The sequence below is a fragment of the Symphodus melops genome (assembly GCF_947650265.1).
Source record: "Symphodus melops genome assembly, chromosome: 16".
NCBI classification, from domain to species: Eukaryota; Metazoa; Chordata; class Actinopteri; order Labriformes; family Labridae; genus Symphodus; species Symphodus melops.
The window spans coordinates 19,648,557-19,674,580 of NC_136706.1; the positions used below are offsets into that span (position 1 = coordinate 19,648,557).

The window sequence follows — 26,024 nt, forward strand, 5'->3', positions numbered from 1 at the left end:
ATATTGTCCTTCTAAGAGAAACTTGAACAACTAAATCATATCAGAATAAATGCATTAGTAGTAAATTTATTGAAAAAGATACAACCAATTAGATGGATGGTTCACGGTCCAGAAATATGTAACAGAAAGTAATGGAAGTGCATTTTAACCTTTTTTCCGTTATATCTTTCAAGACTTTGCACAACAGTCACTGCTTTACGTACAACATTTAAAAAGACGGGTTGGCTTCTGTCAGCAAAATCAAGAAAAGAAATTAAAAACAGCCTAAGTACAGTAACTACAATTAGAAAACAACTTAAAATTAAACATAAAAAACATAATAGTTTCTTTTATTTTACAAACTATGTTCACTTCGATAGTAAAAATGAAAACAAAAGGAATAACCCTTGTCAGCACCATTTTCTTGGGTTTTTGTAACGCAATTTTACTTTAACCAATTCTGAACGACTGTGGCAAAATATCCGACATTAAAATCCCCTTAAACATGCTTAGTAAAAAGTGAGCCGATTTATTCAGACTAGAGGCCCCTCATTTCTGAGGAACAGTAAAGCAGCTTTCTATCACAATCTATACTCACGTGAGTAGTAAATTAAAAACAGTCCTCTCTTTGCTTTTTGACTTTGACGCTATTGTAAATTTATATTCAACTGTGGCGATGAGGAATTTTGGACACGTCTGTTCAAACTCTGCAGCAAAGATGAATTTACACGGAGACAAAGACGTGGCAACATAATTTAACAGTTATCAGATAATTTTGTTGGAATGGTTCATGATAAATGACCTCAAAGGTCAAACGAGTTAAACCCAGCTGTGAGCTGAGGTTGTCTTTGCAAAAGACAACTTTACTTTCGTCCCCAACCAGAATATACCATGATCACAACTCAGTAGGAAAAAGCCTTTAAACATATCATCCTAGTTTCTTTAAAAAAAAGTAAAAGACGACAATATGCCCTGTTCTCCTCCCCTGTAAAGTTATGTATGAAATGTAAAGATTTGACGGTCCCTCTGACACTTGTTGTGTGTGATAATGCTGCCCCCTGCTGTTCATGTCACACAAGGTGGAATTAAGGAACAGTATGTTGTCCAGGATTTGATTGTGCATCTGGTTCTGCGTGGCAGCGTTTTTTCAGGTTTTTCCCCCAAAGGTCAGTGGTCCGTTGTTTTCATCAGAAGTGTAGATACAGTACAAGTTCTCTGTTAAAAGTCTGAGGAGGATGGAGACGGGCGCCACTGTGTGTCCGTCAGTCCTGTGTACATGCAGCAATGCTTAGTGTTAGGACAGTTTTATGAGGGACTGGAGGGACTGTTGGAAGAGCTGGTGTCAGGGGACGCGCTGGGCTGCTGTTGGTTCTCTGGTGTGCTGTCCGCCTGCAGCGACGCCATGGCTGCTGACGAGTACTTGCACTTAGAAGAGCCACACTCACAGCTGAACAGCTTGCTTTTGACTTCCCAGAAGTGGTCACCATAGTTGAATCTGAAGGGAGAGGGAAATGATCAATTATTCCACAAAACTTTTTTATAGCATTAGCAGTCACTCGCACTCATCGAGACAAAGTTTTTAATGATCAGAAAATGTGTTTATCTGTGCATCTACGCTGAGCTTTCATTAGGTCATTTTAGACGGAAATGTTCCAAGACTTGGGAGAAAATGTACTTACTACTATGGTGACCAACAAAGGGACATTTAAAAAAAAACAAATGTCTATGTCTATGTGGATTGTTCACCAATTGTGTCATAATAAAGCAGAAAATAGACATTTTGAGTGAATGATCATTTCAAAAAAAAAAAAAAAAAAAGGGTCTTACCCAAGCTCCTCTCCAGCCCTGATGTTTTCACTGGCAAAGAAGGCAATGTGCGGGAAACGAAGGTCCTGGTGAGTCGTGAACACTCGACATGCGAACAAGTTGGGCTCGCACATGTGGTTCAGGAAGCGGCTGATGTTTCCATAGAAACGGGCATCTATGCAGTATTGATCTTGTGGCTGGGAGACAAAATAAATGAAGGAGCCACAGTTCAAAATATTCTGCATGTGAATCAAAATAAGGACATGAGTAAATAAGGCCTTACATAGAGAGTTATCTGATCTTTTTTCTTTTACATTCAAACCAGTCAGTCGAGAACATTTTGTCTCCCTAAGGTGTTTCTAAAATCTGGTTTTAGTGCGGTACCTTATCATCGAGGCTGAACAGGTAGGCGTCATTTTGCCTCATCTCTGCTTCGGCTTCAGAGATGATCTCACCGACGTACCTGTAGAGAAGGAGGTGACCCGTCAGAGGCTTCACACTTCAACGTCTCTTTTTTTATGCAGTTGAAAACACGTCAAGATTTCATGATCATGGAATCATCAGGTTTGATTCGGGGAGACTGCACTCATGAGATTTTACATTCCTTTGATGGTTTTTTTTCTTCAAGTCTATAAAAAATATTTCGATTTTTAAATTGATTCAGTTGTGAGGTACATGGCGCCTCTGGATTTTTTCTCAGCGACAAATATAAGCCCATGTATATTGTCCCCACTGTTTTATCTTGCAGTTTAGTCTGCAGGGACTTGAGTTGCCGGTTCAAGTCCCGGGGCAGACACACTCTTGAAATACTCTGGTGCTCCTTCGTGTGAAGCCCCTCCCTCTGACACCTCTCCAGTAGAGCCCATGTGTGTAACATGTCTGAACAACAGAGTGTGACATGTCATTTCCCTTGACAGAGTCATGTAAGATAATATCCTCTGAGCAGCACAGGGGGAAAGTCTTTGTTTCCCTGCAGGATGACTGCACAGGTTGGAAAATGTGATACTACGTGTTATACAACAGCAGGTTACTGTACTTGCAAACTCTATTTTGAAGAAGATGGTCCCCCCAAACGTCTGAAGCTTGTAACAACCATTACAAGTAAACAAAGTTCAGATGAGGAACTTGTTTCTCAACAAAACTGACACGGAAAATGTTTCCCAGAAGGGAAAAGCGTCTCTCGTCTGCCGCGCTCACAGTGAGCTGCTACCATCTGGCAGGACATACAGACTGTGCATGTGGGAGTTGCGGGTTTTTTAAATCAGGAGAAAAGTGACACAACATACCTCCTCTGCGCAGAGGGCAGATTGCTACATACACGTTTTGAAATGGAGGGATTGGAAAGGAAGAAAGCTGTGGCAGCTGTGCCGAGTTCTTTTGAAGCTTCAAGCAAATATCCACAGAAAGAAAGTCTCAAAGTGCTGAAGACGCTCAACAGTGTTTGACTTGTATATGAGACTTACTCGCATATGAAGGTCCCCTGTGGTAGGTCTTGTAGTGCACGGACACCCCAGCCCTTCTTACTGGTCCTAAAGAGCTGGAGTCTGGCCCTGAACGATCCAAACAGCTTCAAGTCAGTTTGATTTTTTTTTTCTCCTTAAAATACACATTTACCTTTACACACATCAGGAAATACAAGAAAAAACTGCAATATATCAGTTCACAGCATTAATTACACAGGATTTGAACACAAGGCGTACGAACATGGCCTCCTCCTGTATCTCTTAATATCATGCCAGGATAATCCTTAATAGTAGAAAAGATAAGCTTTCTTAAAGGGAAAATGTTCTTCTTTTCAAGCCATTGTTTGCTATCTGATTACCTCAGGCCGTTCTGCACCACTCTGTTTTTACAGGTCCTCCAGCAGGAACATGCATGGTTGCACTCAAAGATGAGAGGAGGCTCTTCGTGGCAGAATTCAGGTAGAAGACGGCCGCCCTACACAGAATCAAAAACATGTATTTAAGAACGGGTTGGGGTTTTTTTTTCTCTCAAGAAGTCTCCATGTTTTGATCCTGCTGCTAAACGTAGGTACGTTGTGTGAGGCATCTTTTGACCATGACACACCAGACCAAGAGTCGACAGTAAATGATGCGTGTTCGGTGTTATCTTTGTGCGTGCAATGAAGCCATCTCATACTGTTGACAACACAGCATTCATATAAAAGCCAAAAACTGTTCTCATGGTGTATGCTGGCCTTTGTCCACCCTCTTAGATTCCTGCAGAGTTGTTATACTGACTCAGGTCTGACAGGGAAAACTTCCTGCTGTGGGGGCCACAGCAGGATTTCAGGGCCAGGCTGTCCTGAAAAGTTCAGGACGTGGGAAAGCTTCTTTTATCAGAGCATTTTAGCTCCAGTCTTTTGTTTTGGTCATTCAAACACTAGTTGGTATGGAAAGTACTTTCCCCCCCTCACAGGTGCAGAGAGGAGGTGCATGTTGGTCTGCAGTTATGAAGGCTACATTTAATGTGTCCTTCTTTATGTCGGCTCTCTGATGTTGGTTTGTTATTTCTGGAATTAAGGTTCCAAAGATTGCTTCAATTAATCAGGTACTTTACTTTAGGATGACTTTGATAAAAGAACTGTCTGCTTTATCAAAGTGGAAATGTTGACTTACCTTGTCGTACCAGCAGCGCAGACTGAGCTGTCCACACATGCAGATACTTGTAGAACAGTCCTCTTTACAAACACAGTACTGTTGAACCAAAAGGTAAAACAATGTTGTCACTTCACACGTCCGTGTGCAGAAAGGAAGTCTAGAATCTTTCAAATCCCTGATGGATTGGTTTCTAACTCACCTGTAAGTGTGTGATGTTCCTGTCGATGTTCATGGGGGAGGTGACACAGTTTTCAGGGATGTATTTGTAGCTGTCTGGATAAGGTTCACTGTCGACCGAGTTGACACAGGGAATGGGGACACGCTCTTGCCCGAGAGCTATGTCACTGTAAAAGGAGAAGACATTGGTTTGGAGCTGTCAGCGTCAGAATGGAAAAACTGATGCTGACGAATGGGAAGTCTATTGCCCTTTTCACCTTAAACGCACACGTGCAACTCTGCCAGGAATTCCTGGATAGTATTTTACCTCTGCTTTGCAATGTTGCTTTTTCCCGTTTAATCCCTCCCAGTGAGACACACAGGATCGTTTTTTTGTTTTATTTCTACCTGTGAAGGACTTTTTCCTCTGTTCGAGCGAGCCTGCTGTTCTTGGCGTCCCTCTCCTTCCTGTTGGCCTGCAGAGCTGCCCAGGCTTTGGAGTTGTGGCTGCAGCAGTCTGGAGGAGTTTCTCCCTCACGGTTCTTCAAAAACACATCTGCTCCTTGGTTAAGGAAAAGCCTAGGGAGACAGTGATCATCAGCAACAAGCCACGACCGGAAATACTAATTCCATCAGAACAAATTAAATCAGTCTCCTGTTTTCAAGTACAGCTCAAAAAGAAAGTTGAATGTTTGAATTCTCTCTCAAGGTGAGGGCTCTTTTCTCCCCCCTGGCAGCTGTAAACTTACGTAACACAATCCAGACGATTCTCTCGAGCAGCGATGTGCAGAGGAGAGTCTCCGTGGATGTTCACAGCCTGCAGACTGCAGCGAGCGTTCAGGAGCAACTCTGCGATGTCAACACTGCCCGAGAAGGCTGCCCAGTGGAGACAGATGTTCTCTTCCTATGAGACAAAAATGACAGAAACCATCAGTCACAGTATTTGATTCTTGTGTAAAACGTGTCAAACGGAGCAGGGAGGATCTTTAGCATACCTTGTCCCTGATGCTGATGTCAGCTCCTTTGGATAGAAGCAGCTTCACCTGGTCCACGTGCTTGTACTCTGTTGCCCAGATCATTGCAGTCCAGCCTCCATCATCCTGAGAGAAAATAATAAAACGTTCAATCTCAGCAGACTGGCTGCTCATTGCTGAATTAAGGTAAAGTTCATAAAAAAAAAAAAAAAAAGATTATTTCCACAAGAACCTTGGAAGAAAAGCTGCTTCTTTGCCAATCTTAAATGTCAAACACAATTTAAAATAGAAACCATTACTACAACCCACTCAGTTCATCCAAGGCGAGAGCGTCAGTACATCCCAGCTCTCCCGATGGCTGCAGCAAGGCCAGACTTTTAAAAAGAGGCAGACCAGACCCAGTCTTTTCTAAGAGCGCTGCACATGTTCCACTGATGTCTATATCTAATTTACAGGCATCAAAGTGCATTTGAGGGAAGAAAATAAAACACTGTGAGAGGAAGCCTCTCTATAATCATATTACTTTCTGTTTGGCTGTTCAATCCGGTTGTAGATCTTTGTTTCAACTGTAGTGCTTTGACAGAATATTCTTCTCCACAAATGAATCAGAAGCCCAACTGACCGTGAATGTGCATCTTGAAGCAGGTTTGCTTTGTGAAAGGAAGACGAGATACTCCTGTTCTCTCCAGGACATCTACGGCATAATGCACTTCATATTTCCATCGCCTTGGGGCGAGTGGGACGAGTAGCCTGCAGCCTGCTGGCTGAGTTTAGCACAGCACACATAAAAGAGGCTAACAGCTAGACTGACTCTGCCAACTATTAACAAATACCAAACAAGCACCTTTGATTGTTCACCTTTGAACAAAGCCCCTCTGATTAAAAAAAAAAAAAAAAAAAAAGTACGATACATAAATTAACTTAATTAAAAAATACAGAATATCTAGCTACCATTCAGTACAGTATATTGGTTTTACTGTGTACACTCATCATACTGATGTATGCATCATTACTGCAAATGTCAAGAAAGAATGACTTGATTAGTTATAATCATTAAAGTGTATGATTTCAACTACTAATACAGACACAAGCACATGTGTGTGCAGTAAGACAGCTAGCATGTGATCAGACAGCAGGAGCAGTCGCAGCAACACAAACAAAACACGTAGTGCAACAGCATGGAGGGGACATCTCTTTGCACTGAGACGGTTAAAATGAGTGAAAGAGTCAAATTGCACCAACCTGGCAGTTGATGTTGATCAATCCTGTGGACAGAAGGTGCTCAACTATCTGGTAATGACCAGACTTTGCCGCTAGGTGGAGACAGGTGAACCCTTCAACATCCTAAGAGCAGAAGAGATTTTTTTTTCTTCCCACGTGTCACAAAATGAACGCAACAACATATGAGCAGACATGATACAATTTGAAATGATCCGGTTAAACATCTTGAATCTAACTAAATAAAAATGCAGTTTTAGCTCAGATAGCTGCTGGCTGGAGGAACATGGATACCCAGAGATAAAGGTGCAGCTTTACTTTGTGTGTGGCGCTGGCTCCAGCTCTCAGCAGATACATGACCGTCTCCATGTGGTTGTTTTCACAGGCCTCCATCAAAGGCGTCCGCTGATCTTCATCACATATATCCAAGTTTGCACCGGCCTGAAGTAGCACACAGACATGCAGGGTGAGATTTTGTGATTAAAGGGCATCACGAGCATCTGTACAGGGCAGGACTTGGGTACGATCAGGAAAAAGAGTCTTACTTGTACGAGCATATTACAGATTTCTTTGTTTCCTCCTTCGGCTGCAGCGTGGAGCGGAGTGCGTTTGTTGTGAGATTCCATCTTAAAGTTAGGGTCGATACCATCCACTGGAAGGTCAATGAAGAAGGAAACTAATTAGCTGTCACAGAAGTTTATTTCATTTATCAAATAAAATACTGATGAAACTGAGGTGCAGGTTCAAACTGTGTGTTTTTTCAGGGAGCCCTTTATAAAATCTGGCCAGGGACAACAGATGAAAATTAGCCTTTTGGCTAACTCTGGCATATTTACAGAAATGTTTATTAATATGAACTGTCCCTGTAAAAATAAAGAAAAAAAACAAAAAAACTGAGGTTTATTATTCCTAATCAACCATAATCCCGGGTTTCAAACAGTTTACACATTGATGACCTATCGTTTTACTTTACAAGTTTTGAATATTCAAAGTGAACTACACATTTTTAATTCTTTGTCACAGCTAAGCACCTGTCAGACACAGTTGTTTAACAGAGGGTAGGGTAAGAAAATGATTGACAGGGGCATTCAGAAAAAGGTGGACAGGTTAGAGAAGCATACCCAACATGAGTAGGACCCTCTTGAGTTCTCCCTGTTTGGCTGAGAGGTAAAGTTGTTTGGGGTGGAAACGCAGCTTCTTGGGCCTGAGCAAAAAACACAAATAAGGATTCAAACAGACTGTTGAGGGTTTGGTCATAAAAAAATTAAAAAAAACACAGAGGACACTTTTCTTGTAAAACTCACTTCTCTGTGTCCAGAGCTAAAAGGAGACTTTCTAAAGTCTCTCTAGGAGCTCCTTGGTGGACAGTGGGTCCAGTTCCAGCCTGCGGGGTTGTGGTTCTGGATGACCCGGGGACAGCAGAAGTGTCATATCCGTGTGAGGATCGACTTGAATGTGAGCTGTCGGCTCTGCCGCTGACTTCAGCCCCGGCAGCTAGACGAGAAGAGCTGGGAAAAAAAGAGGATAGCAGTTTTTTGTAATGAATTCTTTTGGACCTCATTGTTCAAATTATTCAAAATTTAAAAAAAAAAGAAAAAAGATACATCTATCAAACGGCTACTGCCTTTGCATTTATCACATTTTATCCTAACATGGACATCATACACCCATCTTTAAAGCTGTCAAAGGCCCACTGTGTATTCATTTACCCGCCAGTGGTGGTGTCTGCTCGGCCCTCGAGGACCCCCGGCGTTGCAGGTCCATGTGTGAGTGTGAGGGGCACAGTGGAGGTGGTGTCAGCCTTTGCGATGGTGACTTCTTTAGCCTTGCTGGCCTCCTCTCCACAGTGAGGACAGAAGCTTTGACCTTTGAGCACTGAGGCACAAGCACGATGAAAACGGTGAGAGATGCTGACGTCTGGTTGGCACTCCATGAAGGTCCCCTGCACAACAGAAAAAAGCATCTCTCCATGAGCAAGAACAGCAAAAGGAATTATTTTGTTCCAGACTGACTGTGTTGACTGATTCTTTACTATCTGCTATGCACTGTAACAGTATATGTGTTTTTTCTTCAAATAGCACATTTCAGGTGAAGGCCTGAAGATATGCGACTCGCCACTCACAGCCCTGCAGAAGAAGCCGCAGGTGGGGCAGCACTGGTGCTTCACCATGCCGTTACGGTGGTCCTCACAGAGAACCAGCAGCTGAACCGAGTTTGAGGGACGCATCATTTCATGTTTCAGTATGGCACCCTGGCAGCGGGTCAGCTGTCCATCCACGCTCTCTGTGGCCATGCACTTCCTGTCTGCCAGCGTGAGAATCTCTCGACTCTTGGGTGTCTCCATGCGGCAGCTGCAGAGCGGAAGCTCCTGAGCCTCCTCGATCGCTGACCCTGAAGGGACTGCAAGAAAGTCAGACCGAGTAAATTTACCTGAACATAAGTTTCAAAAAGGGTTGATATATATTAAAAGTCTGAGGGCTGTGATTTTAATCAGAATAAATCTAGTCACCGAATCTCATGGCAGGATTACAAATCTGACCCGTCTGTCCATTCAAACTCATTTTGAGTTGTATAAAACACAAAGTTAACTGATTTAAAAACAAATAGTTTTCTGCACCAACCTGAAACTACTGTTGTATCGAGGGAGAAAAAAAACAATCTGATGAGCAGACAGTCTGTGGTCTTTAGATACAGACACTGATAGCTACAGTTTCCTGACATACATATGCATTGTACTTGCAAACTATGGGATTACTTGTTTCTTTTTTCTTCTCTTTTCTTTGAGAAGAGAGGATGTCCCAGTCTCATAATGATACCAGTCCAATCCTGCCTGAAACAGCTGCATCAGATACTGATGACAATGGAGCTAATTATTGCCAGTCCATGTTTCTTTGAGGTCAAACAGATGAAATAATTCTCAGGATGAAAGAAGAAGTCTCTTCGTGTCCTCACCTTTGTTCTGTGAGGACGCTGCTGGCGTGTTGAGGATGGCAGACTCAGCTGGTGCAATCTTTGTGTACTTCTTGTCGCCAGCCTGGACATTAGCTGAGCCGTTAGCTGAGCCGTTAGCGGAGCCATGAGGCTGATCCATCCCCTCCGCTTCTGAAGAGATGACGAAGATAAAAAGCAAAGCTTCAGTGTTTTCTTCATTTGAAGACAAAATGATAGAAAAGGCCATTCTACGCAGAAGAAATGGTCGTTCATCTTTATTATACTAACAAATCAGCAATGACTAAATACATCCAAAAGATTGTTGTTTTTTTAGTTGGAACAAAAAGTCCATCTTGTTGTGGATCGTGCACTGATTCTGAACTGACTTTTCTAATATGTTTATGGGGAGGTGATGTTGTGAAGATGCTTAAAAGGCGTATTTTTTAACATAACATTTAAGAAACAACATTCAGTATTATTCAAAGTCAGTCATTTCAGGACCACTGTCAGCTCACATGCTTTACTAGAAGTGTTGCAGTGCAGACAAGTCTGAAAGTATAGTGAACTTTGGAGTACAAAGGGTAGTGACACCAGGTTGTTTTGCTTTTTTTAACCCAAGAGTTGATTTTGCCTTATATTTTCTGAACCTTATGATATAGCCACTTATCAGTGTATAATATCTGTGATAATTTAAACATTGGAGAGTGACATTTTTTAACATTCAGATTAAACCATAAAGGGCTCAGATACACTCAGGTCCAAATGGAAATTCAAAGTATAAATCAACAGTCCCTGGCACACTGAACCTGAGGAAGCTACGGGAGAAACACACTGTTCAAACTGTAAAGTTACAGTAAAGTCATTTTCAGTGAGCCACAGATTACCGACTTATTTTTCATAGCATGTTCCTCCACCTCAGATCATAGGTTGGCTGTGCATGGAGACATGGTGTACCCCGTTGGTCTTTTGGAAGTGTATTTGAGGGTGTAGGAGGGACTTAAAGGATTATGATATGGACATAGTCTGGAATAGAAATGTCACTTTTAAAAGGTCATAAATGTTATTTTTAGGAAATTCACCTCTGCTCTTTATCCTTCTCTTTCGTTTCCTGGAAGGCCGCAGCCACGCGCTGTCTGCTTTTGTTTTCTTTTTCAACTTCTTCTTCAGACCAGACTCTGTGCTCTGAGACAGACAGGGAAAGACATTTTCAAATACAGAGGAAAAGAATTGAATTATCAACAGAAGACAAATGAGGTCAAGTAAAGAGGATTTAGTGGTTCTTACCAAGTCTGATTCAGTGCCCTCCTCCTCTCCCTCCTCTTCTCCAGACTCTTCTGTCTCCAGCTCATCTTCCACCTCCAGCACAAACAGGAAACAGAGAGTAACATTTACATCTCCACACTCTGATTTGTTTATCATTCTCTCCATACTTCTGACACACATTATTACTGAAATGTACAATCCCACGAGTTCTGCATTTGGTGTTACATAAAAAAGCTCCCATGTAATGTGTGAACACTGAGCAAATAAATCACTTTGTACCTGCTCGATGGGTTCTGATTTTTCTTCCTGTACGGCACTGGCAGGTTCTTTTGCCGTGCGCTGCCGCTCCTCTTCCTCAGACTCCACGTCCTCGGACTCTTCCTCCTCAGATGCATTTTCAATTTTCCCACCGTTAATGTTTGCTGCCTCTTTTGTCTGTGATAAATAAAAGATCAGAAATCATTTTTTTTGACTTCCTTTATGAAGTATTCATAAGTCGCCTTGTGCTCCTAAAGAGATGTCAGCCATGAAGGCATCACCGTGTTTCTTTCGGTCTGGTAAAAGTGAGGAGTACACACCTCCTGGCTCTTCGCAGAGTTTTGGAGTTCCTTAAACATTTCCAGCACAGATCTCTGCTTGAGCACTTTGGATTTCTTCTTGGGAACCAGACTGTACGTTCCCATCCTCCTCTTCTTCTTACGGGACGACAAACCTCCTGAGTGAAGCCCTACAGAAGGAGCAAATACAAAGTTACAACTAAACAGTTTTAAAAAGACAAGAAAGCCACTGAGAACTTTTTTGAAAGCCAAGAACACAATCGGTTAGTTTCCCTGCAGGACACTTTTTGTCACGTGTTATTAGTCTCACCCAGTTGGAGTTTGGCCGGAGCTGCAGGAGTCAAAGGCGCCGCAGGAGGAGCGGGAGCTAAAGGGGCTGCAGGAGCTGCAGGTTCTGCTGGAGCAGAAGGAGGTGGTGTTGGGGGTGGAGATGCTGGCGTGGTGGATGAAGCGGTTTGTGCTGAAGCTGGCGTATCCGGTGGACTCTGAGGTAGATTGTTCTGAACAGAGGACTGCTGCGTGGATTTCTGAGCGTCAGGTGAAAGATGAGTGTCCGTCTTCTCCATTTTGGCGTTCTTTGCTTCTCTTAATTCCCTGTTAAGAAGCTGAGGGTGACGAGAAGCACAATCATTAATGTCAAGTGAAGCCCTTTGACATTTACTTCAAAATCTTTGTCTTCTTAAGAGTCAGGATGGATAGCTAATTCAAATGCATTTCCAATTACCAGTCAGTGTTTGGCGTCCAAGGACAAAAGGACGATAATCAGTTTGTTGCAGAGTTTATATCATGGTTTTTTTCTTGTTCTCCTCTTCCATTCACATGAATTCAGAGTTTACTGTGTTCCTGGTTTCTCCTGTTTTGAGCTATCCACATGTAATCTGTTAGTACATTATGTCACAGAGTGCAGAAAAAAAAACCTGGACTAACCTCTAATCTCAGGTAATATTCTCTGTACAATGTTACTGTTCTCCACTCCTCTAAATTCCTCAACCTGAATCCATGTGAACAGAGAACCGCTCTCTTTGACGCCGTCATATGTTTCGTAAAGTTTTGGCCTAAATCACCAGGTTATCATGTTAAATAACCGTGACTTTTAAAGGCTAAGATTACATGGACACATTTTGTTTTCTAAGATTTTTGCACATTAGATTTATTTGAGTGAAATTGTAGTTTTGGTGAAAGATAAATCCAGGTTTAAAAAGTGAAGTGTTTTTTATCGTTGTCCGTTGACATTCCTCAGTCATCCAAATAAGGGAAATTCAAAGTTATACGTAAAAGAGTTGAGTTCAAAGGCAAAACCTCTCTAAGAACTTTGACATGTCCAGTTGCCTTTTGGGTGGCACTTTGAATTTTCCTTGTTGGATTAAGAAGAACTTGACAGGCAAGCACAGAGTCCTGACCTCAACCCAATCCAACAAACTAGCTGGAAAACCAACTCTGAACGAGCTCATCATCAAGTCAGAGGTTTGGGCCAAATACATGTTGTTCTAACTGAAAGGTGTTTATCGACAACAAAGGGTCAAGTGGGCGGTCACAGAAAGTGCAGCCTGTGATGGTAACTGATCATGACGTTCATTTTCTGTGCTTTAGTCAGAAATACTGTAATCAGTGTCGTGGTAATGATTTCAACAAGATCTCCTCGTAGAAAGTATCAAGAAAAAATGGAGAGTCAAAAAAAAAATGAAGCTCTACTGATGATGCCCATGATTGTGGTGGTTTACCTTCTGTGCCGGGCTCACAGCAGGTCTGGACATGGTCTTGCGTGCTCTGTGTATTGTAACCGGTGCTGGAGCGGGTACAGGCGGCGATGCTATGCCATTTTTAGTCTCTGCTGTCCCTTGTCCTGACGTAGTTCCTGTACTGGGGTCAGTCCTTAGTGCACCTGAACTCTGTGCACCCCCAGACGATGAGGGTTTGGCCATGAGTCCCCCTGTGACTGAGCCCGAAGGCGACCAGTTAGTCCTGTGAGGGGGGGTGCCTCCCTCCTGCTGCTGCTTAGTGAGAATTAATCCATTGCTTCCAGTAACCGAACCGTGCGGCGGCTCTGTGTCCAACATGCCGTTTTCGTTTACCAAAAGTAAAGTCTTGTTGCCTGTTTTGGAGCCCTGTGTCGGGCTCTTGTGCCTCATGTCGCATTCGGTGCCGTTCAGCATGGCCTCGGCTGCAGCGGAGGAGGCCAGTCTGTCTGCCAACTCTTTATCTCCATCTAGGAAAATTAAACAGGAAATAATGCAAACTACAATATAATACAAGGTAATTCTATTACATGTAAAACGTAACTGAACTAATACCTGGCTTCTCCTCTCCGTTTCTTGCTGCAATGACTTCTTCTTTCTTGGTTGAGGCACCTTTATCCAAACTGCCCTTGGCTAGACCAGCGGGCTGAGGAAGAAAGAACACACAAGTGAGTGAGAGGAAACTGAATTAAGAGCACGGCAGAGACATATCACCTGCATTATTTGGACTCAACCAGCAGATATAACTCCTTCAATATATCATTTAGACTGAAAAATGTTCTCCAAACAGAGCAACAAAAACATGATGATATTCAGACAACGACGTGAAGAGCCATGACTCAGAAAGCTATTTCATAGTCAAATCTTCAATGCAAAAAGCATGAACATGCTGTGCATGCTGTGTAAAAGGCTGAGTTATTATTTATGCAAAGTGATACAAACAGCCATCTTCATGACGTACGCCTGAGCGCACACTTTTTTCCTTGAAAACATTCAAATCAATGCGTAAGGATTTGGATTAGCCAATCAACGGAAAGCTACAGTAAACAATGTTTATGTGCGCCATGTGTTGGAGTCAATAATCGATCCTAAACACGGTCAGCTCTCTGAGCCTTTCAGAGTATAGTGGCTTTTAATTCTGCTGATGAGTAAAAAACTAAACATTCAAAGAGGAAAGCATCTGTTGACCAGGCACAAATATTATTTACATATTATATGACAATGACGATATTTGTTGAAGCTCAAAGTGACAGAAAACTGAGAAAAGAAGCAGAATGTTTCACATTTTTTTAGACCACTGAAAGGTGAAAAAACATTGCAGCTCTTAAAGACACTAGTTTATTGTAAACAATGTTGGTTTTACAAAATCAGACTGCCCTTCAGAGACTTGACAATAGACTCACTGCAACCGTTTTCCTCTTTCCTTCCTGAGCCATAAAACAGACATCCTTGAACACTATCGGTTACCTTTTTTTAATTTTATTTATTTATTTTTACTTTTTTTTTTTTGGGGGGGGGGGGGGATAACCTTTTTAATACAAAGCCCACTGCACTGCCCCCACATCTGGTGCATATTGTACACCAGATCGAGTAGCATATCAGCCTTGTCTGAGTGCAGACTAAAAACCTGCTTCTTTGTGCCTTTCACTGATATGTCTCAGAATCAAAATCTGAAGAGCGAGCCGACAGAATAAGGGCGACCCCCATGCACTCTCATTGTCTCTCCCTTCTCTCCTTTCAGCCAACCAGTAGAGCAGTAGATGCTCTGCCGGGGCTTCAAAAGAAATTTCAACCACCCACAGGCTGCTTTTACATCTCACAGGAGGAAGAGTTAACACCAGGAAATGTAAAACGGTCTCTTCCCCCAGAGCAGTCCGTTAACCTCGTGCTCACTCTGGGGGAAAAGGGGCCGAACAAAACAACACCAATACGCTCATTGTCTATCTCTGAGGTAGCCTTTAAGATCGGATGGCAAAGGAGAGCGGTCCTGCTATTTCAGTCTGTCCTTGATTAGCAGAAAAGGTTTGTTCTCGTCTGGGCCTTCGCGAGTAGAGTGAAGGTACACATACAGGATAAGTGCTGACTGAGATCATAGCTAGTAAAAGAAGTAAAACACGTGTGCACTATGTGACAGTCCAAAGAGAGAAAAGGCCCAGTCTAAAGATCTGCAACAGAATAGGCTCTGACTCTCAAATCATCTTGTTTGAAAGACAGCATGTCCTGACATTCACGTACAACTGAGACACCAACTGAGAGAGCCTTTAAGACACATTTGCCAAATCATACACCAAGCATGAGCTCCAGAGTCCCTGATCCAAGCACCTTGTCAAACAGTATTGAGGTCAGACCAACAGCCAGCTGTGCGGCCTTTTTCCCCCCCCAAAGAACATCCAGTCTTAGACAATCCTCTGTGGTGTTTGATCTCAAGGAATCTAGCGAGCACATGTGAGAGTAACATAAGAAGAATCCTTGTACTTCTTTTTCTTCATGGCTTGAGGAAAGGCCAGTAACAACACAGAGACACCAGCCTTTTCCCTCCCCCTAGTGGTGGAAAGTGGAACACACCCAGTGGAGACAGAAAGGAGAGGAGGGGGGAAGGGAGCAGAGAAGCCTGTCTGCAGATCTCCGCCATTTCGCAACCAGATTGTTTACTGACACAACGTGGCCATTGCAGCAGTTTTCCACTAGGTGGAGAACGTCGAGGTCTGAAGGCTGGTGGTTAAGGATATGGGGGCTGCTGAAAGATGTTCCAAATGTGAAGCCAGCAGGCTTTATGTTGATCAGGAACCTTAAGCTGCACAATAAAAATGGAAGGAAGTTAGAAAAGACCAAAGACTCTAGCTCTGGCTGCTGCAACATGTCAATGATTCAAAATGATCCGTCCTGATAGAATCTTTTTTTGGAAAGGCTCCAAACAGATCTGTCTCAACAATCATACATCTATGAAATACTCAAATCCAATCAATCACCCTCCGTCCGCTTACCATAATGTAAACAGGATGGTTGCTCACAATTGTAAGAGGCCTGAAAAACAAGTGAGGGCAGCCTTAACACAAAGCACAGTCACGTTACACCAGCAGCTCCCTCACTAACGTCACAGGCACAAGGTGCCAACACTGACATTTGATAAAAACGTAAAAATGAACACAAGTGCAGTCCAAGAAGTCAAAGAAAACAATGTGGCTGCTCTGAATTAGTAAAGCAGTGATTCCAATGTTTTAGGGGAAACTAATGTTTTTTCATTCAATTTGAAGTAATTCAAAACTATGATCTCGTGGTATGAAAGCACAAATTGTGCACAGCAATAAATATTTGTTAGGCCATTCATCAAAAAGCTCCCTTATGTAGCCGTGGGCCAATCTGATAAAAAAACAACCAATCATGTTACACAAATATGTGCCGTCTAAATAAGCAGCTTGGACATACATTTCTCTGCTATCCACGAGCTTTACATTCTTACACAAAGTATGACATCTTGTCAAACATTATCGTCAGGAAGGTTAAATATTTACTGGAGTCTTAAATTCCAGCCGCTTTGCATCTACAAATTTGACTTCTCTGGTGTTGTTAAAATACAAACAGCCTGTCTATATTTTTTCACTGAGATTTAGTTATTTCATCATTTCTCAGCACAGAATACAGTTAGATAGAAGAATACTATCTAACTGTAAATGTGAACAGTTGAACACTCAATTTTCTGCCACGGGAATAGTACAACAAGGATTATCAATTGTTGTGAAGAAGAATTACAGATTATTATGACACCCATTCCTACAAATGTTTTATTCTCTCAAATACAACATACAAAACAGCAGTCTCAGATTTTGACCTTTTCTTTGCCTAAACAGGCCGACAGGTAGGCAACCTAACTGTCATCTCTAAAATCAATGCCATCATGCTAACTGCACAGCAGGAACCTCGGGGGCTCACCAAGTCTGATTATCAATCTACATGAAGATGTGACATCATTTCATCCTTCCTTATGACACTTACATCCTTATCTAAGACTTATCGTTCCCCCTCTTTTACTGTCGACTGTTTTAATGAATGTCCAAAGTCCCTTTCAAAACTTCATCAAAATGACCCCCCAGCAGTAACATGAATCCTGCATCTGCTAAACCACTACAGTCTAGAGCTGCATCCTATGGACTGATAAGCAGTCAGTGCAACCTCATGTACCAGTATGCATAATAACATTGTGTCCAGCCTGCACATACATGTCCCCAGGGATCTCATTATAAACCAACCATCAAAGAAAAGGTATGACAGAAATGAGGTTGGGACAAACGTTTCAAAAGCTACTCCTTGGGTATTCTCCTGTTCTCCAGAAAGTCGGGCCTCCATACTGTCAGTGACATATTTCCTGTGCTGAAAGTCTTCTACATACAGCTGCTGTGCTAATCCATGAGGAGCGCCCTCAAACAACAGCATCCAAAACAACACGCTCAGATCTCTCCTTGAAACATCCATATTTCAACCAGAAAAATTGCATTGCTCTTAGAGATTAATTCCACCGTTTTAAGAATCAAGAGCAAACGATCTATGATGAGGCTTTAGCAACTGTCTCGAGAAGAGAAAGCATCTCAAAAGAGAAGAGAGCAAGACATCAAATCAATTAATAACAACTTCCTTAATTGTGCAGCCAAACTGTGAATCTCCTCAGACCATTTCAAAAGCCCACCAATGGTTGAGGTGTGGAAATCTACCATGTCTCTTCCCTTGTGTCCCTCCAGGAAGCATCATACCTGCTTTCTTCTCATGGCCTCCATTGAGGAGAAGAAGAAGGCAAGAGAGAGAGAGAGAGAGAGAGAGAGAGTGAGTGTGTGTGTGAGGCAGAGAGGGAGGGAGGTAGAGGGAGGAAGAGAGGACAGAGAGAGGGAGAGAGAGCGAGAATTTGTCGAACAGATTGTTCCTCTTTCCTCTTTTCTTTCCCCGCATGCACATTCACCTCGCCGGTCATGTGACTTGGTGGCTCCCTCTGTCGGTCCTTCTCTTCAGAGGGTCTCCACAGAGCATGCTCAGTCAGCTCAAACTGTAACACCAATCCATTTCTTTAAACTGGAAAGACTCGAGTGTCAGTGAAGATATCCACCGGAGCACACCAAACATACAGAGAGACTCTCTACCAAATAAGACTGCAGGAATCACGTCAATCCTGCAGAACTAACACATAACAGTTCTGATTCTTGTGTGTCAATTGAGAATATATTGTTGTGCGTCTTCTTTGGTTCTTCATAACCGCTGTGATCAACCAAGATAATATGGGGAATATATAGTAAACATTTACGAGTTAAAAGACAAGGAAGCAAACCAAATGTCTGTGAGAAGAAACGCATTTTAAAATCAAGATAAACAGGCAGCATCTGAACCTTTCAACAGGAGAGCTTTTTGTCACACCTGAGTCTGAGAGTAATAAAGGCAGCAAAACACAATTTACATAAAGTCACACAAATTAGATCTCAGATTAAGCTGGCATTGAGGATTAAACACCTGATAAATGTTCTCAAAAAAGACCGCACAAGGACCTTTTTGTGCTTATTAAAAACTGAGTGACGATATCCACAGGCTTAATACAAGAAACGGTCGCAACAATGGTGACATCACCAATTTGTTTGTGGTGGACGTCTATTGTGAAGCCATAAGTTTGGCAGTTACCCACGACTGCAGGTGGTTCAGCACAGATCAGGGATGTTCCTTGCAACTAAGTTCCTGCTAGATGAAATGGACATTTAAGCTCACTTGTCAACTGTATGCACCATGTAATCAAGTTTAGGGGAAGCATGGTTTGTGCAGTTATTGTTGTAATGAACTGTGTTATGTTTCACACCGAGTGGGATCACAGTACCTGGTAGTGAACAATGTCAAATCCGTTAATCAAGTGTGGCTAACGTTAATCACTGGTCCCCTCGCTAGTTAATGTCAACATGTCTGTGGTAAATGTGTAAATCATTTAGTCAACAAGTCATGCACAACCCAATAAAAGATAGCTACTCCCCCAACACACACCCTGCTTTAATTCAATTGAACTTTGATTTTACTTTCCATATTGGTCACAAATTGCTCACTGTTAGAATACAGGTTTAGTGTCAAATAAAAGTCTTCCTCTGCATCTGTATTTTTTTGTAAGTAAACAAATTACTTGTGCCCTAATAAAAGGATAAGCGCTCAGTGAAGAAAACCCCTATGACCTACTGATAAGTTACATTACCCATCCTTTGGCTCTTAGTCGCCAAACAGTATTGCAACCTTCAACAGATCCACGCTCCGTTTATGCGAGCGAGTTTGTGCTGACACTACATAGCCTACCGCACGGCCCCTATTGGCTCCCAGAACTCAACTGTGTCAAGTGGGACTATCCCATCACAGGTGTATATATAAAGCTCTGAGCTAAATGTGTTGAAGGCTCACTCCAACGACATGCAAACCCAGCATGAGGATAACGGAAAATTCACGGCAAGCGAGCAGGAGTGGGTGATGACAACAACTACTGATGATGAACTTTTGCTTTAAAGACATTTTTTAAACCTAGCTTAACCTCTTTTTTAAAACTCATTGTATTGATGGTGCCAAATATTTGAACAATTTGATAAATTTAAACAATATTAAAAGAGCAGCCCAACGTCACATCTGACTCGTCAGATGGACCACGCCCCCTTTTGGTTAAAAACAAACGTAGCCTACAGTTGCAGGGCGCTACCTTATTAGCTTAATTGTTTGCATTATTGACACAAACTGAAATAATAAAGAACCTTAGCGACAGAAAATGTAAGGGATGTCAAAAACGTTATTACCTGGAGATTAATAAGGTAATTGAAAATGTTGCCGAATTAAACGGCACCCACTAGGTGGGGTCGTTTGTCCATTGATGGGAAGGGATGATGAACGGACATTCTTAAAGGCCTATGTCATTTATTTTTTTCTATTAAACGACCTCGATCATCTACCGGCAATATAATAATATCAATATTAATATAATCGTCAGATAGACTGGCCCTACTGATCGAGCTCAAATTTGGCTTGAAAGGTGGTACTATTTTTTCCCCCTAATTTACCACCATCCATTTACAAGGAAGATTTTCACCCAGAATGGGGCGTGGCCGGCATCATTTGGGTAAAGTACCCGGATGGGTTGCTCTCATGAATACCAGCACACCATCAGAACAAGAAGGCAGTAAGCACCATTTTAACGTCAACAATATACTTCAAATTCATGAGCCAAAAGCACTGCCTGACATTCACCTATGTCAGTACACATATGGAAGGAATGCTGAATCAAAGCCCTGACATCCACACTGCACACAAACTGACCAGGAAATTAGAAACACCTGTCTGTAACAGAAAGCCGTACAAGAGCGCCGGACGGGTAAAGCTACCCGAACTGGAGCTGAAATGTTAAATCATTATCATCTGCTGTGTGGAGTTCAAACACTGATACTGAACGTCTTTACAGTTTCAATGGGCTGCCAATCTGCTTTTGAGTAACCAACTGTTTTCTCTTTGGCCAACGCAAATAAATCAACATCATCTAGGTATGATCACACTTTTCAACATATATGTAGTTCACATAAGGGGGACTTTGAATAAATTATTTTATGCTAATTATGCCGAGGTCGTCATCAGCGATGGACAGCAAAGAAGTTTCTTTCTTTTTTTTTTTTTTAGGCTGGGGGTCTAAAAGATGAATACTTAAATATTTGTAAGTATGAAAAGATGAACAGACTCGTAGAATCAATCGATAAATTAAGAAAGTTTTGACTTAATTTCCCAATAAATTAGTTAACTTCTAGTTGGGATTAAGTTTTGGTTTCTTTGGTTTCAAGTGCATTTCTGATCTACTCACTTTTGTCAACAGTTTTTCATAAGTATTTCAACGCTTCAGTGAATTTCAGGCAAATTATTTTTTAGAAACATGCTATTACATTTTTGCAATGATTTGAGCTTTCATGTCCATTAACACCAAAAACAGTGAGGAGGAAGAAATCATCATCCTCACTTCACCAGAAAAAAAACAACCGGCATGTTGGACAAACTTGTTTTTGTCATTTGGGTGAGACTACTCTTTAAGTCATCCATGTATGACATGAGATAAGGACACAGGTGCCTTGTGTCTGCACACCTTGAAAGCTGACTTCAGATCAGTCTCTGCACGGCTCGAGCGACCTCTGCTGATCAACACTGCACCCTCTCCCTCAAAGGGAAGAAAATACACAAAGACTGGCTTTCTTATCCGTCTGCACACAAAAGTGACATTACATCCAAGCGGTTGATGTCATTACCTGAAAATAAAAATCTGTATATGTGGTGAGCAAACGATGCAACCTGTTACTGCCAACAATGCTTCATAGAAGCTGGGGCATTAACTACATGTAGCAAACAAAGACAAGCCTGCACACGGAGCTCTATCCCTGTGCAGATAGTTGCATTTAATCATGCAGGGCTGCAGAAAGCATTAAAGCCGGTCTGAGAGCTGCCTGTTTACAGTGGGAGGCTGAAAGGAGAAGAGCCAATGTTGGCTTCATGAAACTGCATCAATTATCATGTAGCTAACCGACTCCACACACCATGATAACATCACATTATCATCCAAGCATTTCAGTCACAGTGTTCATAATAACACAGAGGCTTCCCTCTATCATTTCAGGAAGATTATGGTTGACATAATTATGTTTTTTTTTTAGGATTTGACAAAATGTGCACAGCCTGCTAACTAGCGCGGAGGCTAGCAGCTAGCTAAACAGCAGTGTACAAATTAGCTTTCAGTGAGCCGGTGATTGAACATTCAGCTAAAATATGAATGATATCTACTTTAAAAAAACGGGTTCATATCTAGCTTTGCTTTTCTTTGGAACCGCTAAAGCTGGGCAGAAGCAGGACAGTGTCGACAGCCTGGACCATGTATAACATAAATACAGATGTAAAGCCGACAGCGCGCCAGAGCGGATCATTCAGGTTCCGGGGCGCAGCATCTTCCTGCACATTCAATTGCCCTCCGGTCCAGCACAAAAGCTGGAGACTTCGGGCTGGCAGCGATAATTTAAGACAGCACGACTCTCTCTCACCGACAGCTCGCGTGTTTACACGCAACAGTCTTCCTCCCGGTGAGAAACCCGAGGCCAAAGGCTCAGGAAAACAATGTGAAAGTAAAAGCTCGGTGAAAATAAAGCCTGACACACTCACCTCGGGTCCTACCGAAGCCATGGTGCCTGGACGTTAACTCCGCCCACTCGTGATTACGTCACTTTTATCGATTAGCAGAAGAAGAGATACCTCACCTGCAAAAAAAAAATCAATTATGAAAATTAAAATAACTATTAAAAAATAACCTGTAATATTATTTATAGAGATATGAGGTGACCATGATTAACTCTTTTTAGTTTTTTTTTGGTTTATTAAAAGGCTTTGTTCAAATTGGCAATGATATAAAAGAAGTTTATACACAATATGAAAAGTGCACTATGGAGATTAAATCGATAGAGACATTTGAAAGTTGGAGAAGTGAAACCTTTCTATGCTTTATTTTCTTTAATATTATCATATTCAATGTGATCTTCAAACAGTGTTACAAGGATCACATTTTTCTTTTGAATACAGTTTGTGTAGTTATGAACATATATCACAGAATCTGTACATTACTCAGACCCTCACATCTTTACCAAAACTCAGAGCATCTTAAATCAACTTTGACGAGCAATGGATAGAAGATGACAGTACTGGTTTTATACAGGCCTACAATGTGAAGTATGACCAGTGTTTTTTTGTTGTTGTTTTTTCCTGGTGAACTTTTACTAAAGGTTACAAGAATCATACCCAAGATTTAAACTTGTGCAAAATAATCTATAATTTTAACAAAGATAACTGATGTGTTTTTCCCCAGACAAAAACTCTGGATTTGTTATTAACTTACTTCAAATAAAACTACTTACTAAGTAAAACTATTTTACTCACAGGTTTATTGTAAAGCCCCAAACCTTTTATAAAAATTAGTTTAAAATACTAAACTACAAAATAATGTGGAAAGGAGATAACTACAAAAAAGAATGATAATATGTTTACGTTAATAATTAGCCTATATCTAAAAATGATAATATGAATGCAGTTAAACTACCAACTGCAAAATGTTCCTTAAACAATAAGTTTATTACAATGTTGTAAGATTCTCTAATACTGCAAATAAGAAGTTTAGTGTAAACACAGTAAAATAACCTATCATCCATACAGGTGCCAGATCCATTACATTAACTACAGCTGGCCATCTATGACAAAGTTATGAAATGGGACACTTTGTCATGCTCAGAACAAAACCTTTAAAATATAGTTTAGGATGTTTACATTTTTAATATTTAATTGATTTGGCTTCAATTCTGATGAGTTCACATTGAAATGGATCTCTTGGGTGTCTTACTTATCATTCATAGTGACTCACTGAGAACTGCTGCTGTAAAAAGACTTACAGTGAACTGTTGGTGGAAGGGAAGCCTCTAGAGAAATGAAAACACTACTGCAGTAAAGATTTAGAAATAATATTGTTTAAACAGCTGTGGTTAAGTGTTATTTAAGGATCTAATGGGGAAAACAACATGTTAACCATTGTGTCCATTTGGTTTAGCTCTAATTAATAACAATCTTTTGAGATGAGATGAGATGAGATTCAACTTTATTGTCATTACACATATACAAGTATAGTGCAATGAAATGAGGTTTGGCATCTCACCAGAAGTGCAAATAAGCAGAAAGTGCAAGAGTTCGTGCTAAATATGTACAGTGATTATAACATTTACAGATGTGGATAAAGAAAAGTGAATTATTAGGTATATATGGCTGGATGGATTATTGGGATGCTATAAATATAAATAAATGCTATAAATATAAGTGTATACAGAGGATTAAATATACAGGTTAAGGTGCAGAGAAAATGAATATACTAGTGTACAGGTAATATACAGAATATGTACATATTATACAGATCAATAACTTACAGTGGTGATATGAACATACTATAATACAATAATGTGTGTGTGACCAGGAGTGGTGGGGGGATGAAGGATGTGAGGTGATATGCAGGGGAGGGGGAGGGAGGGGGGGGTCAGGAGGGGGCGGAGTTTGAGAGAGAGACAGAGTTCAGAGTTCGGGGGGTAGAGTTCAGTAGGGAGACAGCTCTGGGGAAAAAGCTGTTCCTCAGTCTACTGGTTCTGGTCCGGAGGCTTCTGAAGCGCCTACCGGAGGGCAGGAGGGTAAACAGTCTGTGGGCAGGGTGGGAGGAGTCTTTAAGGATGCCGTGAGCTCGCCGCAGACAGCGTTTCCTCTGGACATCCTCGATGGCAGGAAGTGGACACCTTGTGATGCGCTGGGCTGTTTTAACCACCCGCTGTAGCGCCTTACGGTCCGTGACAGAGCAGTTTCCGTACCAGACTGTGACACTGCTGGTTAGGATGCTCTCAATCACACAGCGGTAGAAGTTCCTCAGTACAGCTGAAGACAGGTGGTGTCTCTTCAGTGTCCTCAGGAAAAAGAGGCGTTGATGAGCCTTCTTCACCAGACTGGAGGTGTTAGTGGACCAGGATAGGTCCTCTGTGATGTGGGTCCCCAGGAACTTGAAACTGGAGACACGTTCAACAGCCATCCCGTTGATGTGTATGGGGTTGTGCATGCTTCCCTTTTCTCTCCTGAAGTCCACAATGAGCTCCTTTGTCTTGCTGGTGTTGAGAAGCAGGTTGTTGTCAGCGCACCAGGTGGCCAGATGCTGTACTTCCTCCCTGTAGGCTGTGTCATCGTTGTTGCTGATGAGGCAAATCACTGCTGTATCGTCCGCAAACTTGATGATGGTGTTGTATCCATGTACAGGTCTGCAGTCGTGGGTGAAGAGGGAGTAGAGGAATGGGCTCAGCACACAGCCCTGTGGTACGCCTGTGTTGAGTGTGATGGTGGTGGAGCAGGTGTGTCCTGACCTAACATACTGGGGTCTGTTGGTCAGAAAGTCCATTATCCAGTGACGGAGGGAGGTGTTGAAGCCCAGGTCTCCAAGTTTAGTGTTCAACTTGGAGGGGATGACAGTGTTGAATGCTGAGCTGAAATCAACAAACAGCATTCGTGCGTATGTGTTGTTATTGTCCAGATGTGTGAGCACAGAGTGCAGCGCAGTGGAGACTGCATCCTCTGTACTCCTATTGCTGCGGTAGGCAAACTGGTATGGGTCCAGTGTGGGTGGGAGGCAGATTTTCAGGTGTGCTAGGACCAGTCGCTCAAAGCACTTCATAATGATGGGTGCTAGTGCTACAGGGCGGTAGTCATTCAGGCCTGTCGGGCTGGAGTGTTTCGGCACTGGGACAATGGAGGTGGCGTTGAAGCATGCTGGCACAGCTGCTTGGGCGAGGGACAGGTTGAAGATGTCCGTAAAAACCCCAGTGAGCTGCTCCGCACATGCTCTAAGCACGCGCCCAGGGGTGCCGTCTGGACCAGCAGCCTTTCGGACGTTGATCCGGCTCAGTGCAGCGTGGACCTCTGTGGTGGTGAGTGAGAGGGGCTGGTTGTCTGCAGGAGGTCTGGTCGTGGTCTGCGTCTCCTTGTTGTCTCTATCGAAACGAGCATAAAAGTGATTTAGCTCGTTCAGGAAGGAGACATCTGTGGTCATCGGGGTGGAGTTGCTGGGTTTATAGTCACTGATGGCCTGGATGCCTTGCCACATGCGTCTGGGGTCGGAGGTGGAGAAGTGTTCCTCTACCTTCAGCTTGTAGCAGTGCTTGGCCTTGATGATGCCCCTCCTCAGGTTTGCCCTGGACACGCTGTAGGCCATTGCATCACCTGATC

At 42.3% G+C, this 26,024-nt stretch overlaps 1 protein-coding gene across 2 annotated transcripts; it reads right to left on the reverse strand.

Moving 5' to 3' along the window:
- Positions 1–50: 50 nt before the first annotated feature.
- Positions 51–22,488, reverse strand: ehmt1b (euchromatic histone-lysine N-methyltransferase 1b). 2 transcript variants are annotated; one of them, XM_079364721.1, is made up of 26 exons: positions 22,398–22,488; positions 13,776–13,866; positions 13,206–13,690; positions 11,795–12,089; positions 11,506–11,654; positions 11,207–11,362; positions 10,949–11,020; positions 10,744–10,846; positions 9,686–9,835; positions 8,856–9,133; positions 8,443–8,675; positions 8,038–8,241; positions 7,855–7,937; positions 7,279–7,385; positions 7,052–7,174; positions 6,758–6,859; positions 5,537–5,641; positions 5,291–5,445; positions 4,950–5,120; positions 4,585–4,729; positions 4,404–4,481; positions 3,608–3,723; positions 3,249–3,335; positions 2,170–2,248; positions 1,807–1,982; positions 51–1,474 (listed from the first exon to the last, which is right to left on the reverse strand). In XM_079364721.1, the coding sequence occupies exons 1-26, from the start codon at positions 22,416–22,418 to the stop codon at positions 1,285–1,287; spliced, it is 3,954 nt and encodes a 1,317-aa protein (XP_079220847.1). In that variant the 5' UTR covers positions 22,419–22,488; the 3' UTR covers positions 51–1,284. The 2 variants fall into 2 exon arrangements, with proteins under 2 accessions (XP_079220847.1, XP_079220848.1); XM_079364722.1 differs by lacking the exon at positions 22,398–22,488 and adding an exon at positions 22,280–22,384.
- Between the last annotated feature and the right edge of the window lie 3,536 nt (positions 22,489–26,024).

Excerpts from the sequence above, each read along its gene's own strand:
- ehmt1b (XM_079364721.1), bottom strand. The coding sequence starts at position 22,418 with ATGGCTTCGGTAGGACCCGAG. Across the intron at positions 13,867-22,397 it reads TGGCTTCGGTAGGACCCGAG|CCCGCTGGTCTAGCCAAGGG; the intron begins GTGAGTGTGTCA and ends TTTCTTCCTCAG. Across the intron at positions 1,983-2,169 it reads TGTTCAGCCTCGATGATAAG|CCACAAGATCAATACTGCAT; the intron begins GTACCGCACTAA and ends TTTGTCTCCCAG.